This window comes from Tiliqua scincoides, chromosome 1, assembly GCF_035046505.1.
Source record: "Tiliqua scincoides isolate rTilSci1 chromosome 1, rTilSci1.hap2, whole genome shotgun sequence".
Classification (NCBI taxonomy): domain Eukaryota; kingdom Metazoa; phylum Chordata; class Lepidosauria; order Squamata; family Scincidae; genus Tiliqua; species Tiliqua scincoides.
Window position 1 is genome coordinate 159,692,279 of NC_089821.1, and position 21,167 is coordinate 159,713,445.

Below are 21,167 nucleotides of genomic sequence, written 5' to 3' on the forward strand. Positions count from 1 at the left end.
AATTTCAATAAATTTACATAAATGAATATATTAGAGATTGAATGTATATGAACCTATGAAAGGCCTTGCACAAAGCAAGGCTGGCCTTTCCCTCGCTGCCACTGCTGCATCACAGACATGAAAACAGCAAGCAGTGGAGGGAGCGCTCGTCCCACAGCTCACCCAAGAGGTCAAAGAGTCACCTTCACGCTGAGAGCAGTTGCATCGGGCCAGCGTGGGCTCCAGCAAGTCTCTGGAGAGCCAGAGGCTTATTGGAGACTGGGACTCCCCGCAGGCCGGACTGTGAGTCCCCAAGGGCCGCAAGTGGCCCCCGGGCCGGGGCTTGGGCACCCCTGTGTTATACTAATATGATGTGCAATACCGGCCCTCAGCAGGTGCCATGAATCCAATGTGGCCCCCAGGATGAAATGAGTTTGACACCCCTGTATTAGCCCACTAAAAGTGTGGTGAAGTTTGTTCATCCAATGCCATCTATAATAGTATACAGCAGCATTTCTCAAACTTTGAGGAAGTTTTACTCCCTCAGTAAGTTCTTGCAGGGAAGGGGCTAGGGCAGCGACATGATCCCCAGGATCGCATCACTAAGGGGGGTGAGGGGGGATGCTTTGCACTTACTTCAAGAAGGCAGGGCTGCAGCAGGCTGCAGGAGGTGCGGGGAGCCCTGCGCAGCCCTGCACTCCCAGAGGCTTGGAACTTTCACTAAAAGTGGGCACAAAGCACTTCCGTTTTGCAGGAGATGCTTTGCGACGTTAATGCCTCCCTCCCCTTCCTCTTAAAGGGACAGGGGAAGTGTTACATGAACTGGTGGGTTGCGACCCACCCGTTTGAGAACCTCTGGCATACAGTGTAAGTGCATTAACTGTAGCCCAGCAGCTCATTTTGAACTACAAGGATGCATTTTAATTTATGTGAGAAGTAAACAGGGGGGGACTGCAATTTGGAGCATGCAAAAGATTAAGCTTCCTTGCTGTTTTTGCACCCAGTTACTATTATACTCATGTCTACGTAAAAACTCATTTGGACCTAAGGGGGACATGGTGGAACCACAAGCAGCACCAAGTCAAGTGGGAGGGACTAAGTATTACTCAATGCAAAGACAGGAACTTGTTTCAGAGTACCAGAGTTGTACCCATGCCAGGATCTTAAAATCAATGGTTTCTAGCCAGATGTTTCACAGACATTTTTTAGCACAATTGAGTCATGGATGGCCCTTTACCTTCTGTTACTGTTTCTTCATCTTCATTATCAGTACTGCTTAGCTTCTCTGGGTCACTCTCCAGGACATCATTCACTACCACTTTCTCCATGGAGATTTCAGAACTTACAAAATAGGCCGCCAAGCCAAGTTCTTGCTCCAAGGCTGTTCTTACCAAGCAAGAAGAATTTATCAAACGCAGGTCACAATATCTTAAGGACCTTGGAAAGAGAGACAGACAAGGCACGATGAAAGGAAAGAAGGAAGGAAGAAAGAAAAGCTGAAGTAGTTCTACAATTGCCTGCTATCTGTATGCTTAACTGGGAGTAAGCCTCAATGAGCACAACAGGACTTACTTCTGAGGAATAATACATAGGATTTTGCTGTAACTGAAGGGGTTTTCCAGTCATTTCCTACCCATTTGAAATGTTATACAAAGTTAAATAGTCATGTCCTGTTGTAATCAAGAAGATAAGATTTGATGCAATAACTGAAATCAACACTGACTGCAAACCAGCAAGGGCAGCAAAGACGCTTGGGCTGATAAGAGCATGTGCAAAAGACAGATGAATCCTCGGTTCTGAGCACACAATCTCTCACACCCAAAACGCATCCCAGCTCCAGGCTGGGAAATGCATGCAGAGTTCTGACCAGCTGCTCAGGAGATGGAGTGAGGAGCTGAATCCAGTTCCCCCTTTCCTTCCTGTCAGGAGGTAGGAGGAACTGGGGAACCTGAATTTAGACATCCCAACATCCTGATGGACACTTTCAAAGATGACAGATGATTTTCACAGCAACAAAATACTGTGACCTGAGTGCTGGGAAAATACAGTATCCAAACAACAGAAGTTTTTGTCTTGGGTGAAAATGTCTGGATTGCCTACAGCAAGGAACTGACAACTATAGTTCTACTGTTCTTCCACCCCATCAGTGGCCTCAATATGCTCATGTTGTCAGGATCTCAGTTTGCCTTTGAAAAACTGGAAGCAATGTATGTCAACTGACCTCATGATCACAAAAATATGGCTTTAATAGGGCCTAGAGTATCAAAACTAAGGAAAAATGAAGAAGTTGGAGTTAAAAGGTATGTGCAATGAATAAAAAGAAGCTGAGGCTTTCTCTTGGGGGGTATTGTTCCAAAGGTTGGGTGTGAAACTCTGAAGACGTTCTAACAAAGTAAGAAGTTCATTTCCAGAACTTTGGACTCTCATTGATCAAAGACAAGGTAATCAGACTAGTGGGCCAATCCTATCCAGGATTGGTCCAGCACCTGTGGAGGCTGATGACAGGGCAACAGAGGTTCATTTTTGTAAAATGGAACAGGATGGAACAGGGCAGGGAGGAGAGGAATGGGGGACATCCTGGGCAGGGCGGAGAGCGGGGAGGCAGACTGGAGGCAATATAGCAACACTCACATGTGCCAATATCCTACACCACCTGTCGCTCTTACTGTTGCCATTACACACCTTGGATTGGCACCCGCTAGGGCTGTGCCATGCAGTGGGTTTCATATTACTGGAACTAGCTTGTGATCATAGGGCAAAAGGAGGTTATAGACATGAAGGACCATATTGTATTTCAAGAAACGACTTGCCAATAACACATATATTACCTCGGTAGTGACTCCCCCTGAGGGTCCATTCCACTAAAGATCAATATGCACGGGAGACCTTCCAGTTCCAAATAGGTCTGTGGCCTCCATTCAGCATCTTCGATCTTCTGCCAGATCTATTACAATATGTGAAAGACACCAGTCAGCTTATATCAGTGACAATCTAAAAGATGAAAAACAGCAATTGCAATTTGGAGTTGGTGCAGTGTAGATGTGAAAAATAGGAATGACATGCCAGGAAGTCTCTAATTCAAGTCTCAGCTCAACTGTGAGCCTGCTAAAGCAAGCCACTCTCATTCAACCCATATTCTATAATATAGACAGGAGAAAAATACTCTGCTTTATCTTACAGTATTGCTAATGCAGTGGGGTGTAGTGGTTAGAGAAAGGATGTCAAACACATTTCATACAGAGGGCCAAAGTTAGCATTCATGGTTCCTGCTGAGAGCTGGAAGTGACATCATTAAGCAGATGATGGCCAGAAACAAGCATTGTGTTCTCATTAGAATATATAATATTAATAATATATTAATATAGAAACTCATTGGCTGCAAACGACAGAGGAGAAAATGTGCAAATCTTGTTCATGATTTCAAGATATGAGATAGCTCAATTATCATGCTGGGAGAATCCAGTTATAATGGGGACTGGATAAATTGTTTCAGGGGGTCGCGTTCAGCATGCAGGGCTTATGTTTGACACCCCTGGGTTAGAGTGTTAGACAAGGGAAACCTAGGTTGACATCCTGGTCATCAACTTTCAGCCTAGCTTACCTCACAAAGTTATTGTGAGAATAAAATGGGAGGGGAACCATGTGTGCCACTATGACCTCCTGGATGGAAAGGTAGGGTAGAAATGTAACAAGTAAATAGAGATTACAGATGTCTGGATTTTGATTTCACTGTTTTGTTGTGAATTTTGTAAACTGTTCTGGAAATACACACAGAAGGGCAAGGGATGGAGGGAGGGATATATATATATATATATATATATATATATATATATATATATATATATATATATATATATATATATATATAAGAGAGAGAGAGAGAGAGAGAGAAACGCTCCTGCAGGAGTTTTGCTACTTGACCCAGTACCTTCAGCTGCTCCACAAAATGTTTCCCAACAGTGATCCCAGAGTTGGGATTCCCCAAAATGATTTCAAAATGGTCTTCAAGCGCTAGTCTTTCCCGGACATGGTGGAGGCGTTCATAAGCCACCGCTGCCAAAGGAATGCAGGGGATCCTTAAGACCACCATAAGCCCGTGTCCACTGGGGCACTGCCTTGAAGAACTGATGAGGTTCTGAGTAATTTCCAAAGTTTCAACTGTTGTGTAGTTCTTCATTTGCGATAACCCACACACAGCCATCATGGCTGCAGAGTAGTGCTGCACGAGAACAAACGTCCTTATCACCGCACTGTGCAATCTAGGAAACCTGAAGCAAAACAGAAATAGGAAGAATTTTCTGAGGTACTCTTATGAGACAGCATGATTAATCCCCATCAAGGTTATTGTGATGCACACATGTAACTATTTCTCTCTAACTGCTAATTTCCTGTCTGGTTACACACACTGGAAATCTCCTGTTTTTATTAAAAAGTGGGTGACAAATACAAAAAACAAACATATTTGATCAGGGGCACCGAGCACACCAGGGCCCCAAATCACCAGTTTCCCAGGATGCTGTCAAAATGTTAATCATGCTGTGAGCCATACAATGTACCTTTTTCCCAGAGCCATGACCATTGCTTCAAACGAGCTGTCATAACGAAGCAACGGAAGGCTGTGTCCAGAAAGGGTGGATTCAATAAATTCAGACAAGCCATAATACTTCTTGTTTTCATGGTATAAGTCTGCTCCCTAGAATAAAAAAGTCCTGATAAATTGAAAGGATAGTCCATGATCATTCTTTCACCAATCTAATCACTACATTACCACAAATATACGCATAGGACTGTGACTAGCATCTTGTCCCTTCTCCAACAGAAGTATAGGTTGAGTCTTGTTATTTGCAATGGTTCCATTCCCAGAACGCACATGGATGGCAAAAATCGCATTAAAGCAAATTCATTTTTAAAAGTGTCCCTTTTCTAGGCAATTTAAAAACAGCCTTGCTGACCTTTGCGATGTGAGACAGAGTCATTGGGCAGACAATCCATCAATCAGTCTCTCTCCAGGTACTTAGAAAGGCTTTACTCCAAGTCAGCAACCCCTCCCTTCACCTAGAGCAGGGGTGCCCAAACCCTAGCCCTGGGGCCACTTGCGGCCCTCAAGAACTCCCAATGTGGCCCTCAGGGAGCCCCCAGTCTCCAATGAGCCTCTGGCCCTCCAGAGACTTGCTGGAGCCCGCACTGGCCCGACGCAACTGCTCTCAGTGTGAGGGCGACTGTTTGACCTCTCGCATAAGCTGTGGGATGAGGGCCCCCTCCACCGCTTGCTGTTTCACGTCTGTGATGCAGTAGTAGCAGCATAGGAAAGGCCAGCCTTGCTTTGTGCAAGGCCTTTTATAGGCAAGACCTTCATTTATTCATACAAGTTCATCTTTAATATATTCATTTATGTAAACGTATGTAAATTTATTCAAATTTTAAATGTAAATTAATTCTTTTTTTCCCTGGCCCCTGACACAGTGTCAGAGAGATGATGTGGCCCTCCTGCCAAAAACTTTGGACAACCCTGACCTAGAGCAAAGTGACTTTCTTTCACGTGCTCAGGGGGAAGGGAGGGGTTGCTTGCCTTGGAGTAAAGCTATTCTAAGTGCCTGGAGAGAGAATGACTGATGGTTTGTCAGCTGGCTGCCCTCTCTCACGTTAATGAGGCTATTGTTAAATGACTTTTTTCCTTTAATTTAAAGGGCCCTTCTCATCATGTTGTGATAGAACTTCACGTAAAAAAATCCATGGATAATTAGTTTATACCTGTATATCTCCTTGCCTATATTTCTCATTGGTTCCCATTTTAGTCTGACTTTACTACACACACCGTTTAGGCAACCACCCATGAGAGCACAATTCACAGAATGCATGTCGTGCTGGAAACAGTGGAAGGTCAAGTCTCATCAGTTGTTTCTTGTCTGGCCAGCCAACATTTACTGAGGGTGCACTGCAGAATGCCACTTCTATGGCATCCCAGGGGTACTAGGACATACAGTTGAAATGAAATGTTTTCAATAAACATGACACTGGTTAAGTTTTCCATTTTGGCAAAATTTCTAAACCACCTTTCTATCTGAGTCACATAACAAAAATATAAAATCAACCACAAATAAATCTAAAAGCCAATCTGTAAAATACAAAAACATCAAAAAGAGTAGAACAAGAAATAAGAAGAAATAGTAACTTAACAGAAATAATTATATAGGGAGCCTCACGCCAAGGAAAAGCTCAGCAGACAAGAACTTGAATTTAATTATCTTCCTTAAAACAGAGCTCCAAGGGCCAGTGATGCCTCACAAAGGAGGGAATTTCATAACCTGGACACAGCCACCAAGACAGCTCTGTCCTGAGCACCCAGAAACTTCTCTTCAGATGGGGTCGAATCTGGAGCAGGGCTATTCTACATGACCTTTACAGTAGGCAGACTCATTAAGGAGTCAGTAAGTCAGTCCTTCTGGTAGCCAGGGCCCAAACCAGTTAGAGACTACTTACTTTTTTGCCCCTCAATAAATGGACACAATGATTAATTTATAGTTCTCGAAAACACTAAGCTCAATTTGTAGATGCCGCCCCTTCACTAGGAATTGAGTACGGCTGAGAGAATCAAGGCAAAGGGGAAGCTATAAAGGGATTGGGAAAGCATGAGAGATAGTTTCTGGGGAGTGGAGGATGGAAGGTAGCTCCATTATCTGGCAAAAAGTCTTTGTCACAGCACAGAACAGCATAAGTATTACAGCCAAACCAGGTGCAAAAAACAGTTCACATAGATCCTAAGCATATTCTTCTTACATTGTTGTATAATGAAGGCCAGTGGATTTCATTATATGGGCTAATGCGAGTGTGTTGTGTCTGGAGAGCGTAGGGGAAGGAAGTCACATGAAGCGTCACAATATTGGGAGCCTCTTTCACCTCTCTACAGTTTAGCAGTCTGTCCACAAGCCCCACAGCTGGATCTGATTGAGGATAAAGGCTGTGAACAGCACTATAAGAAAGAGAATGCAAGTTTCCAAGGTTTAGCATTATAAATGTATTCATGAAATAACACAGATGAACATCCAACAGTTTTTTAAACTCATAAAGAGCACTTTCTGGTCCAATACTGCAGTCAAACATGAATCTAATCAACATTTAATTAAAACAACAAGGTGTATTTGACTATTAAAACATTGAATTGTACTGAGGGTCTTTGGCAATAGTATACTATACAGGAAACTGTAATGACCACTAGTTAATTCATATGGCATCTCCCAGATTTCATATGCTTTGCTCTGTACCTCTTTCCTTCAACTCACAGAGGTACAAATAATAATAAAAGATTGTGAATGCTCAACTCCTTCTTATTGGTTTGGCTTGATCAACAGCATAAAGTAGTTGTTAAATTAGACTTTACAATTTGTTGGGAGTCAATTAGATTCCTTTTGATCTCTCAGTATCTTGAATTTCATTTTCAAGATGCACTGGAATTCAAACAGGATTTGTCTTCCCCCTTTGCTTTAACTGAAATCTAAAGCTACAACCTAAAGCTATGCAACACTTACTTGGGAGTAAGTACCATTGACTACAGCAAGACTTACGGCCAAGTAAACACACACACGAACAGACAATTAATCCCATAATGCCATTTAAACAATACTTTCAAAAATTACTTTCAAATTTAAGAAAACACAGAAGAACCCCTTTGCTATAGGAAAATGCATGGAGCATAACGGAATAACTGATTGACAAATGGGTGGGCAGGTAGGTGAGACATGTGCTCGCTCGCTCGCTCACTCGCGCGCGCTCTCTTCTTGTATGTGTTACATCTGGAATTTGGGCCAAAATATATGGCCTTATTCCATTCAATAAAATTGCTCTTGAATATTCTCAAAACTCCTGGTTGCACTATTGTATATTAGGTCTGCTTTTCTAGTGGCTCAGCACTATTCGTCAAGGACCAGAAACCTGAAAGGGACCTTCAAATGAGGAAGCAGATCAGAGAGGTGTCAAGGAAGGATAGGGCTGTAATCATGGGGAACTTCAATTATCCTCATATCGACTGGGTCAATTGGTGCTCTGGTCATGAAAGAGAGACCAGATTTCTTGACATGCTAAATGACTGTGCTTTAGAGCAACTAGTCATGGAGCCCTCCAGAGGACAGGCAACTCTGAATTTAATATTGAGTGGCACTCAGGACCTGGTTAGGGAGGTAAATGTTACTGAGCCATTGGGGAACAGTGACCATGCTGTGATTAGTTTCACCAAGCATGTCGGGGAGAGAGTGCCAAAAAAATCTGATACAAAAACCATTGTCTTCCAAAGGGCGGACTTCCCTCAAATGAGGAGGCTAGTTAGGAAGCAGTTGAAAAGGAAGGTAAAGAGCATCCAATCTCTCGAGAGTGCATGGAAGCTGTTTAAAACAACAGTAATGAGGTCCAGTGGAAGTGTATACTGCAAAGGAGGAAGGATTCGATTAAGTCTAAGAGGATGCCAGCATGGATAACATGCCAAGTTAGAGAGGCTGTTCAGGGCAAGGAAGCTTCCTTCTGTCAATGGAAGTCTTGCCCGAATGAGGAGAATTGAAAAAGAACGTAAACTGTGATTGCCAGATGCAGAGGAGGGCACCAGGATGCAGGTTGTGTCTGTTGTCTTGTGTGCTCCCTGAAGCATTTGGTGGGCCTGTGAGATACAGGAAGCTGGACTAGATGGGCCTTTGGCCTGATCCAGTGGGGTTCTTCCTATGCTCAGAAGGAGCATAATTGTCCAAAGGATTCAGAAGGGCACATTGTCCTATTGTGAGCTTCCAGCTATCATATGATCATTTCAAAACCAAAGCATCAATAAGTGAAGATGAGGAAAATCAGCAAAGAAAACCAGCTGCTGGCACTGGAATGAAGAAGAAACTTTTGCTCTGTGTTGTTCCTACCATGCTATAATAACTAACAGCACAAATGAGCATGGTGGAAAACATAAATAAAATTTAAGTACTGCCACAGGCCAGACACCTAAGTTTACTTGGCGTGTCCGACAGATACGGAGAAAGGAACCAAAACTGATCTTTAGAGATGTGCTTCTGAACAGTGTGAAAGCCTACAATACAATACAACTGTGTTGTCCGATAACAGTCTCACTTCTAATATTATGCCCTTCAGCTAAAGCATTCTTACCTCACTAGGTCCCAGTGAGCATGGTCGTGGATCAGAACAAAGAGTGTGTGTGGATTCTGCATAGAGTTTTGCAAAAAGGCTTTAAACTTGGTCTGGGCTTCTGCATCAAGTTTGACTACATATTGCTCCACTCTCTGCTTTGTAAGATGCTCCTTCTCCAAGCCCAGCTCTAATAAAACACCTACAAGAAATACAATGACTGTCAGTTAGGCCTCCAAAGTCAAGCAATGGTCTGTTATTTTGAACACATTTGTGGAAATAAGTACCTGAATGCCAGAGGTGGAACAATGTTTGCTGATACGTCACTTCCGAAGGGGGGACACAAATCAGAAAATCAACTTTCTCAAAGGAACCCAGGTCAAGGTTTTGGGTGCTGGAGTCTGCAATGGAGCAAATGTGGGAAAGCAATTTTTGAGCCACTGCGAGCTGGAAGGGACGGATTTGATGCCGCTCAAAGTTGTAGCCTGGAGGAAAAATCAAACATGAAACGAGAGACAGAGACAGGGGGAGGGAGAGAGAGATTAACCTTACTTAAATATTTACAGGTTTTGTGTATTTTCTTATCTAGTGTATGAACAGCTAGGTAAGCATCTAGAACTACAGTTTGGTCTGGCTTCTCTTAAATAGCCAGATTAGATGTGCCAATAAACATGCTTTTATGAGCCTTGAAACACCTCTTTTTCACTAAGAACAGTTGTGAAGGGCAAATTGGATTGAAACCATAGCACATGGAGAGAGGGAGGTTCACTCCTCTCATACCAATTTCCTAATAAAAGCCCCCCCCCCTCCCCACTAAAGTGTTTGATAAAACAACCACTTCAGGAGCAAACAGCTCTGAGGGTGGTGTCAGGAACATAGCATGAGTGGTGGTAACCTTCCCCTCCCGACATACTGCAGTTCCGAGCAAGAACAGCCCCTCTGCTCACGGCTGCTTTTGGTGATAAGCACCCCTCTTAAAAGCAAGTTCAGGGGTACATCTGTTTTGTCCCCCAGCAAGTTCTGACAGTGCAAGGCCCATATAGGATTGCCATAACTTACTGAGACAGTTTATCAAGATTCCAGTCAAGGTGAAGCTCTCAGAAGTGCTCTTCTGTAGTTAGGCCACATGTTACATTAACTGCATATTCTAGCCCTGCATGTGTGTGTGGTTTTTTAAAAGTATTTTATCCAAATAGGAGCCAAGGGGAATGGTTAATTAACCATTCTCTTCCTTAAAGAAACGGTCTTCCTCCTTAAAGCTATTAACCTGGAGAAGAGAACTCTCACTGTATAAGGGCCAGTGTTCAGATCCCTGTCGGCTTATGGGGTCGAAGTAGGCATCACTATTTCTCCACCTTATGAGTCTAAAATATCACTGTGAACCTGTGATGATAACAAGAAATAGGGCCTTCTTGGTGGTGGCACCCCATCTGTGGAATAACTTCCCCCTGGAATTGAGAACAGCTCCCTCTTTGAAGTCCTTTCAGTGGGGCCTCAAAACATTTTTTTTTTTAATTTAGGGAAGCTTTTAAACATTGGGGGGGCTGGCACTTTTTATGAAATATTTTAAGTGTGATCCAACTGACCTTATTGTGTCTTATTGTTTTAATTGCTTTAATTATTTTTACATTAATGATTTAGCATTGCTTTATTCATTATTGTATTGACATTATTTTGTAAGCTGCCTTGAGAGCCCTTAAGTGGGGTTGAAAAGTGGGGTATCAACCAATGAAAACCCTCTAGGGGAGGATGCAAATGTGAAAAAGGAGAAGTCCTCATCCAGTGCATGTACACATGGCTTACTTGTACACACAGCTGTTCCAGTGACATCCAGCGCTGTGGATTTATTCACTGAAGGAGAGAGCGATGATGAAATGTGCGCTCGATTTTCTTGATGAAATTTATCCAACAAAGCTTCAGTGTCACCATCTAGCAAAAATGAAAGAAAAATGGCCATTGTTCTTTGTGTGTCAAACCAGGAAATCACACTATCATCCATCCATACTCCAGTCATGATGCCTGTGAAAATACCATCTATTTCCTCTAGAGCTGTCACAAAAATTCTCCTGAAAGTAATATTGATGACATGTGAGGGTTTGAGGGTAGAGAAATAAGACAGAAGACATTTCAAGAATGAGTAAGGAATTCTGGTGATGCTTTGTAGAAGGGGGTTTACTGCTGCCTCCTGGTGACATCTGTAGGTGTTATGTTTCTTTTTCTCATTATGCTGTGCTTTTGCAGGTGGCAGCAGAGAGACTCTGAGTAAAGATCAGAATCTCTAACCATGATAGTTCTCAGAAAGCCTTCAAAATAGCTGCCTCTGTGGAGATACCTCATGATATACCTGGGCAGAGAGTACTGAAGAAGGCCCCTAGAGCCTCTACTTTCCAAGTAACTAGTTCGTAATTGACTTCTTTCTGGTATTCCGCAGGACTGAGCATGCTCTCCGATAGTATTCTCGCTTGGTACTTCCCTAAGAAATACAAACAGATGAAAGGGGCTGTTATATGCAATTCCATGAAAATGCAAAAGTGACACAAAACAACCCATCCACTGATAAGAAATTTGTAGCAGCCTTGCTGAAAGCTAAGCACAGAAACAAGCTGGGAACCCTACCTACATTGTCTTGAGCTCCCTGAAAGAAAGCTGGGGCATAAAGCCATTAGATAACTCTAGCTACCCAGAATCAGCCCTTTTAAAATTCAAATTCAGGGTGGTACTATGGCTCCACTCATTCTATCGAGAACATCACATAATATGTCAATATCGCTAGCACGGATCTAAAAAGAGTTTTCAGCCCAATCCTATCCTGCACCACCAGTGCCAATGCAACCACAGCTATCTGATAGGCTAACTTCTTTCAGAAGCTGGTTGTGAGGCTAAAATGCTGCTCTGGACTCCTTAGAGGAAGGACAAGATACAACTGTTAGAAATAAAAAAAACATGCACTTCAGCAACAGGCCAATGTAGTAACAGAAACTTCTACTACCATGAGTAATAAAAACAGAGGACTATATTCTGTGTGGCCACTGCTTTAAAACATTTTCTCATGTTCCCTTGTGGAAATGCATGGGGGCGAGAGGCCATAGAGCTTAACACTGTGCATGCACTGCAAAAATTTAATGTGCTACATCAGAGCTACTCAGGCTGTGGCGACATGATGCCCCAGCCTGAAAAGCTCTGATCCTGCACCCTTAAGGGGCAGGGTGACCTTGATAGTAATACTGGTGCTCTTGCAATCGCACCAGTGCTGGGGTCAGCAGGCATAATTTTAGGCTTACCAAGGCCCATGGATGCCCTCTGGAGGGTGGGGGAAGTCTGCAGGGCCTTTGGCAAGCCTCCCTGCACTTGAATTGTTGAAAAATGCTCACGTTGAAAAATGCCCACTTCCTGTTTTGCAACGAAAACTGGAAGTGGGTCTTGCGAGAATTTTCCAACAATTTTAAGGTGATGGGAGGCTTGCTGAGGGCCACTCAGGGTTTCCCCACCCTCTAAATGGCATCCACGGGCCTTGGTAAGCCTAAAATTATCCCCAATGTCCCCAGCACTGATGCAATTGCAAGAGTGCCAGCACCACCCCCTTCCTTCCCCCACAAGGAATTACAGTGGCCCCAACTCTCCCAGGGAGTTTGGGAACTGCTGTGCTATTTGAATGCATCTGATCCTGAAGAAAGTCCAAGAAGATACACAAAATTCTGCCTTGTATGCACCAAGAGGTAGAATGTACTATACTGCCCGTTATACTGGCTAACTATTGGCCCCAGATGGGGCAAAAAGCAACAAATGATTCGGTAACAAAGATGCTAGAATGTTCCATGATTTTTTCTTAGCAGCTCACCTGTTACAGCAATGCAAGAATCAATGGTTCTGTTTCTACAAGCACATATGATCACCACATAGTTGGTCTTCACTAGCTTTCCCTCAACGAGCATCTTAAACATCTCAGAGAGCCCCTCAGCTAAAGAATAGTTGCACTCAATGATGTGAACGCTGTCATTACACGAGCTGGCTGCCAGTCCTGCTAGCCACGGTAGTTGAGCTGATGTCACTGGTGTGATTTGGCCGGAAACCTGAGGAAAAGCTTGCGGAATGGCCTGTTGATACTGACGGATTTCAGAAAGATGAGACTCCCGCCATGAACGCATGAAGATCTGTTCCAAGTCCTCAATCAAAGGAACCTGGTCTGAAGCTATGGAAACATCAACATGGCATCAAAAGCAGGCAAATATCAGGAATTAATCTGATAACCAAACTAGCCTTTAGTGTTCCGAGCAAGTCAGCTAACAGAAAGGTCATTTTCAAGGTCAGATTGCTTTGTTTTTGCACATAGCATGTCCCAGAGTTTCTTAAGGTTACAACTATTATAGCTGAAGGAGTGTGTTGCTCCTTGTATCTGACAAGAAAGAAGTGGATGATTTCTGCAAAGTGATAGAACCATCAGCAAAACCAGAATACACTCAGTTTCAGTCCTTCCTTGATTTATTTCTTTAGAGTTGAAAATTGTGGGTGAATTGGGTAAGATATAGGAATTATATGGGAATTAAAAATGGAATTCAGGGCTATTCTCTTAAGTAACTTAGGGTACAATCCTAACTTGCGCTGGAGCAGGCGGGCCAGCTTTGCAAGGTTTGCATCTTTCTCATTAGGGATCTCATTTCATGTCACATTTATCCTCAAAATTTCCTAGTAATTGCTGCTTTTAGATTCAGAATAAAAAGTACACTGCCTACCTGCTGTGGGCTGATGTTCATCATGTTCATGGATGTTAAATGCTACACATATTAATTACTGCAGATACTGGTCTATAAGTCGATCCCACAGATAAGTCGAGGGTAGGCTTTGATTAAAAAATCATGGGATTTTATATGACCTCGGATAAGTCGGGGTTAAACTTAGGGGGGTGTCTGAGTCTGACTAATTTTGTCTGATTTTACCAGAGCCAGATCCTGAAAAATAACCTACCAGTAATTGTTACCTAAGAATTGTACAGTCACTAATTTATTAAAAACATAGTATTAAAAACACAGTATATATACATAGTATGTATACATCTATACATACATAGTATGTATACATACATACACTATTTTTAATACTGTTTTGTATACATAGTATAGCAAAAACAGTATTAAAAATAGTCTAATTTATTAAAAACTATGATCTGTCTCATAGATCATAAGATACATGTTTATTCACTAATTTTTAAAATTGTACTCTTAACCATTTGTAAACACTATCAGAGTAAGGCCACAATCCCATCCACTTTCCTGGAAGTAAGCCTCATTGACTTTAATGGGACTTACATCTGAGTAGAGAAGCCTAGGATTGGGCTCCAAGTACGCTGGAAACAGCATATCAGTAGAACTATTAATGAAATCCTCCTTTAAAGTGCCTGGTGCCTTAAGTAGAGCACACAACATAGCACACACAACTGGGAGTGTGCAGTGCAGTTCGCAGCAGAGAGACAAGCAACAAGGAGTGACTGAGCAAGTGCAGCTGCACATAGTTGCACCTGATTTACTTGGAAGTAGACCCTCTGTGGAGGAAGTGCAGCGGGGATTCATGTGGAGTTCCTGGCAGCTACACCTCCTGCCAGCCTGCACCCAGCCGCTCCCCTCATTGTTCCTGGAGCTGGAGGAGCCAGGGTATGCGGGGCAGTCACCCAGGCAGACGGAGGGGGCCATTTGCACCAGGGTGGGGGGGACTTAGTAGGAGGATGGGCAGCTGTGCCTCCCCCCAGCCTGCACCCTGCCGGTTGCGCCTGGAGCCTCAGAGGAGCCCTGGAGGGGACAGGGCATGTGAGGGCAGCCTACCAGCAATGCTCCTTCAGCTCTCACAGCCCTCCGTCTGCACTCCCTGCCACAGTCCCGCTGCCTGCAGGGGCAGGGTGCGGAGCGGACGTGTCCTGGCTACTGCTGCTGCTCGCTGGACCAATGGAGAGCAGGGAGCACTCGGGGAATGACCTGCGCTGTCCTGCGGCTGCAGCCAGCAGGGATGGAGGCACCAGGAAGCATCTGGCAGGTAGTAGGACAATCCCCGCATGCTCCCTGTCCTCCATTGGTCTGGCAGTGGCAGCTAGGGCGCCCCTGTTCTGCTCCCTGCCCCTGCAGGTAGCAGGACCGTGGCGGGGTGTGCACGTGTAGGGCTCTGAGAGGGTGTGGGGGAGCACCAGTGGGCAGGCTGACCCCCATGCCCTGCCTCCTCCCAGGTTCCAGGCACGACAGGTAGGGTGCAGGCTGGGGGGAGGCACAGCTGCCCATCCTCCTATCAAGCCCCCCTCCCGTGCAAATGGCCCCCTCGCCCGCTCCATCCACTGGGCGACTGCGGAGATAAGACAAGGGGGCGATTCTCCCGTGAGTTTGGGGCACAAATTTATCGCTGTATAGGTGAGTATCTACGGTACCTCATTTCTGTACTTAAGCAAATTAGATGAAAGTTACCAGCTTATATGCTACCCATATGACCCTAAAAGCCGAACTTATTTCACTGGTTAGATTTGCTATTCAATTACATTTCTAACCATTATTAGTCTATCCCATGATTTCAAGGAATATTACAACATTTGGAAGCCAAAACTATATAAAATGGCAAGGGGTGGGCTCAGTAAGGGCCCTCATCTATAGATAATTTGTGTACATGCACCAGCCAATTAGATCACTATTACTGTCAGCTTTTACTAGGCCAAGCAGCAGAATGGGGACAGGAGGGCTAGACTGAGCTCCCCACACACACACTCCAAATATGTGATTGAACTGACAATGCTGTTCCTTGTGGGCACACCAATGTTTGTGCACCATATAGGTGTAGCAAAGTCTTATGCATTGAACATACTTGTAGAGATTGAATGCATTGGACATCATCTGGAGAGTGATCCATCAATGGAAACATCGAGATATGTGTTTTGTTTATATTGCACATTAGTTACAAAATCATACACAAAAACTGTGGAATTCTCAGAGTGACAAATTTGACTCCCTCGCCCACCCCGCCACCCAGGTCTCACACCAAAAACCCATCACTTCAATGTCAACAGAACAATTGTCCCCATCTATGAATGGCAAAGAAGGCTCAGCCAACATATAACACAAACCATGGCTTGGTGCTATGGGAACAAGTCCTGTCCTCACTTTGTCGCCCCCCTGGTTTTGCACACACCCTGGTTTTTCAGGACAAGTGCAACTATAGCACTTTAGAAGTAATGTAAAACAAAAGTAAAAACTTAAGTGGTGAACAGGAGGGCAGAAGGAACTGCAGGAGGCCCAGGCTCAGTCACGTAACACACAACCATAGGGTTTGGTTTCACAAGTGAAACTACTTTGAGTCTTCATAATCAAACAATGAAAAGTCCAAAGATCAAATTGGTACAAAATGGATGCAATTTTTTCCCCCAGAATTGTAATTCTTTCTCTTGTGTCTCTAAAATCTGCATTTTACTATTTCCTCAATATTTTGGAGACACAGTTTATCCCATTCTTCATTATCAATGTAGGAAAAGTCTAATATATCCACTGATGTCTTAAAAGCCTCTTTTCCAGTGGCCATTGACAGATTTACTGATTCATACCAAAATCTTTGAGGTGTGCTGTGGGGCTGAAAGGGCAAAACTCACCAAGTTGAACAAGGTAATAGACTGTTAGTAAGAGCTGCATTTCCTCTGAAATTGGCTGTATTGTGGAGGCTCCATATTGTTCATAAGCCCTAGAGAGAGACTGTGCGTTCTTGTAACACGTATATAAAAGGGGGCTCACTATGACATCATTAAGGTTCCCACAAAGATAAGGGAAGTTTCCATGCCCTGTGAAACAAAGCACAACATACCGGATTCCATCTGTTCAGTGTAAGAGAAGTGAATACGTTGTAGGGTAAAACAGTAAGCCACACTTGTTTTGCAGCGTTTGTTCTTGTGTTACCTTTAAATATGACTGGCTTTGCCTTGTATATTTTCAGCAAGTTGTCAGGAACTGAAACTGGCTCTCCAGAGGCCATGACTGGAGAAGATACTGGTCCCACCATGGCAGCATGAGGTAAGCAGAGCATTCCTCCTCCTCCATCTGTAAATCGGTTCAGAGAATTTGACCAGAAATAAATGTTTGCAATAACAAAGAAGCAAACTAAAATGACATGACTGCTAAAATGTTGACTCAAGGAAGAAGAAATACACCAGTTTAATTAACAGTATTTATATACCGCTTTTCAACTGAACGTTCACAAAGCGGTTTACAGAGAAAAATCAAATAACTAAATGGCTCCCTGTCCCAAAAGGGCTCACAATCTAAAAAGATGCCAAGGAATGCCAGTTCAGAGTCAAATTATATGTGAAGACAGTTGCCAAAGACAGAGCCTAAGCACTGATGGCTCCTGTCACTACTGTTTTTCTCCATACAAGAGCTCACCCCTTGACTGCTTCTGCCAACGTGACACTTCCTCAGCTTCTCTACTTCTCCCTCCTTCTTGTCACTACAACAACACTGCTACGAGCCCTACCTCCCAAGTCAACAAACTGCACATTTTCTCCCCCCAAGCCTATATCATAATCCCTGATGAGCCTGTAGCTTGGGGTTAGTCTTCATTTCTCTGTGTTGCAATACAAACCCAGTTGGGAAGAGAACTGGGAACAGACAAGGACTAGTTATTTTCTAGACTATTTCTCATGTGGACAGTCTGGGAGCCATATTGGCACACAGTTTGCTGCACACAGTGCTCATACTACATCTCTCCCTCTGTACCTCCTATATTCAAATGGAAAGGCAATTAATAAATTGTATCAATACATAAACTAACAGCCTAATTCTATCAAATCTCCCCCTGCCAATGCTGCCACACCACTGGAGTGAGCTCTGCATCCTGCCGGGGGGAGGCGGGGGGAAGTCTTGGAAGTCTCCTCCAGATAAGGGAACATTTGTTCTCTTGCCCAGGGGTAAGTATCAGCTGCCCAAATGGGTCTCCTCAGACATGCACCAGAAATTTAGCTGGAGCAAATCCAAGTGAGTCCATCAAGGTGAATGAGGCCAGGAAGGGGGACAGGATATTGGCAGTGCTGCTGCCACCAATGCCACCCCAGCCTCAATCTGGCCTTCTCCTTACCCTGCGCTAGTTTTTGCCCTGCCCAATGGGGAAGAAGGGGAAAGCAGAAAACCGAACCTCCTGTGACCTCCCTGCCCCACCCACTTTCTACAACAGAGTAGCAAAGGATACAGACTACATTTGGCAACCAATCACAAGTACTAAAGCCCCTGCCAGGAAACCTACAGCTCAGATGAGAAGACGCACATTGTGGGGTTATATGGTCTCTCAAATGGGAACTTGGATGAGGGGAACATTTGTGAACAGACACTTGGTGCACAAATAGAGCACAGCACACAAACATCTTGCCCTTTATAAAATGTATGGCAACAAATTTGTTTAACTCCTGTCTTCTCCATATTCTTATTGCAGCTATTCTGCACCAGGAGGACTCCATGCACAAACACCCAACTGGAATCTCTATCTCATCACCCCAACAGGGGGAAGCAAGGGCAGTGCACCCCAAACAGGTACACAAGGAGAAGAAGGGGATGCCATGCAACCACTGTCTCAGGTCTCAACTCCCTCCCTTGACCCTTCAGGATTATCAAACGTGCACCTGCATCTTCCTGCTCACATCTTCATGTCTCCCACCAATGGCTGATGAACGTAAGGCAGTGTGAGAGGCAGGAAGGATTGTGGGAGGGCGGAACAGGGGTGGAGGGGGGTGAAATGGGGCTGGAGAGAGCAGGTAGGGGGGTGATTGGATTTAGGGCCCAGGGAGCAGTAGAATCAGCAGCGCTGGTGTTGCCAATAATCTAACCCCCTTTCCAGACCAGATCATGCAGCAGGGGAGCCCACAGACCTGCGTCGGTTATTTAGCTGTCGCAGTTCCAAGTAGAGCCCTGCCCCACAGAAGCTTACCTTCAGGTAAGGGAAAAATGTTCCCTAACCTTATTATTATTATTTAATGAATCTATATCCTGCCTTTCACCCACACATTTGGGGCATCAAGAAGGTTAAATAGAAGAAACTTCCGCAACTCACCCCCCCCAATAGGATGCAGCGGTCACCATTTTGGTGTGGCTGCATTGATGGGGTGGTGGTGGTATAGGGGATAGGACTGGACCCTTAATTTCAGAACCAAAAGCTAGTAGAGCAAACTTCATCCAAGTTTTTTCTGAACCAGGGCCCCATGACTAAAAAGACTTTTATTTCAGCCATTACCTACTTAACGACTGAAAGGTGGCACAGCCCACAGCAAGGCCTCTGACACAAATTCTTAAAGATCAAGACCATTCAAACATTTGTTCACATTCAAGGCTTGATGTATTTCGGTCACATCTGTTATTTACATAATATACAGGGGCAGAAGAATGGTGTTTTCTGGAGGAGGTATACAGAAACGATTAGTCTGCTGGTTATCAGCACACATACAATCAGAGCCCACTTTTTACAAAGGTATTTAAATAAAAACATCTTACTTACCATTTTTATTTCTGTTTGTGACTTGGAGGCTGGGCTGCAAATTCCAAGCTTCATTGGACGACAGAGACTCTGGTGACCATCCTTTGTGACGTTTTTTAGGAGGCCCTGAATTTGTTAAAGTGCCTAGATAAAATTAAGAAACCAGAAAATATTATGTTTAAAGGATCCATTTTTTTTCCTTTGTGTAATTGTATGCCTGCATGCTTTACCCTATGAAGCCAAAAGTAGTTTGGGGGAGATTTACAACACAAGACAACACATGTCTACTCAGACGTACGTCTTGCTGTTTTCAATAGGTCTTACTCCCAGGATTGCAGCCTTAGATTGGAGAAATGACTGGAAAAGAAAGGATTAAAGACCCCCCCCCCAACTCCACTTTCTTGATCCTCAGAGCAGTCATGTGGGATTATGAGTTAATTAAAAAAACTACTAAAGGTCCTGATCATAAATCTTCTGGGTCAAGGTTGGCCAGGTGTGCAAGTTTTATAGGAGCCATCACAGAGATTCCTTTTTATTTATTTTGCAGTTCTACTGCATAATGGCAGCACACAGTCATTTGTGTTCTGGTTAGGCCTTTCATTTTTTTTCCTCCCTCACTCTACTAAGTCCATAGAGAGAAGTCCCACTCCTGTCACAGGAATCCCTTTGACAGTCTTGGGATGACCTATTAAAACAACAATTGCCTGCTTGGAAAAAGTGCTGAAATCAATTGCCAAATAAGCCAAGTGCTTGGTTCTGCCCAAAGGTTCAGCAAAGGTGGCCCTGGCTGAACAGGTACAGAAAGCAACCCTTTGCAGGACTGTCCTGTCCAGCAAAGATTGCACGAATGTTTACTGTCCTGTATTTGTACTATGAGTAGAGAACTTTGATTCCTCATGCTGTGTTCCCAGTTCGGAGAACAGGCACAGCAAAAGCAATGCTGCTGTTCCTTGTCTGGTTTTCTGAATACTACATCCACCAAAGCATAAAACGTTCTGATTATACTTGTCATGTAAAACTAACCGGTGTACTTGCTTCTAGTGACCCAGAGCACACAATAATTCGCAGGGAGAAAAACAAATTCAGAATTGCTCAGCTAGAGTCATTTGTTGAGAAGCTCAGTTCCATTGATTTCAAGGAAAGAATACACAAGCAACTGCTATAAATAACAGTGTGTGTTTGTTCACTGTAAACAATTACATCCTGCATTTTTCTCCCATTCTCTGAATGGAAGAAAACAGTTTATAACAGCTCCCAAACAAAAAAAAAACTAATCAAACCAAAAGATGCAGAAACTAAATCAAGAGAATCCAGGGAAAGTCTACTGGAAGAGCCAAATTTTTGCTTTCCAGTGAAAAGAAAGTTAAATGTTTAGGATGGTATTCTTTGAGTTCCTATTGTAACAATGCTTATTTCACATAACACAAAATTAGTACTGTGTTTCCCCAAAAATAAGACCTACCCCAAAAATAAGACCTAGTGTGTTTTTTGAGAATGGCTGAAATACAAGACCTACCCCGAAAATAAGAAGTAGCTGTCATCAGGGCCGGGGCGCGGGCGGAAGGGGTCCTCGGGTGGGGGCAGATGGACAACGTGACCAGGAACGC

General features: G+C 43.8%; 1 protein-coding gene across 1 annotated transcript in view; it reads right to left on the minus strand.

Moving 5' to 3' along the window:
• GREB1 (growth regulating estrogen receptor binding 1) overlaps positions 1-21,167 on the minus strand; it is a 78,568-nt gene that overhangs the window by 22,133 nt on the left and 35,268 nt on the right. Inside the window, exons 8-20 of the mRNA XM_066639924.1 lie at positions 19,582-19,704; positions 17,001-17,141; positions 16,700-16,885; positions 12,929-13,279; positions 11,435-11,563; positions 10,894-11,019; positions 9,378-9,575; positions 9,112-9,292; positions 6,757-6,949; positions 4,536-4,672; positions 3,908-4,247; positions 2,808-2,923; positions 1,217-1,416 (exon numbers count right to left, since the gene is read on the minus strand). Coding sequence (XP_066496021.1) covers positions 1,217-1,416; positions 2,808-2,923; positions 3,908-4,247; positions 4,536-4,672; positions 6,757-6,949; positions 9,112-9,292; positions 9,378-9,575; positions 10,894-11,019; positions 11,435-11,563; positions 12,929-13,279; positions 16,700-16,885; positions 17,001-17,141; positions 19,582-19,704 — 2,421 coding nt within the window. The remainder of the gene's footprint in view (positions 1-1,216; positions 1,417-2,807; positions 2,924-3,907; positions 4,248-4,535; positions 4,673-6,756; positions 6,950-9,111; positions 9,293-9,377; positions 9,576-10,893; positions 11,020-11,434; positions 11,564-12,928; positions 13,280-16,699; positions 16,886-17,000; positions 17,142-19,581; positions 19,705-21,167) is intronic.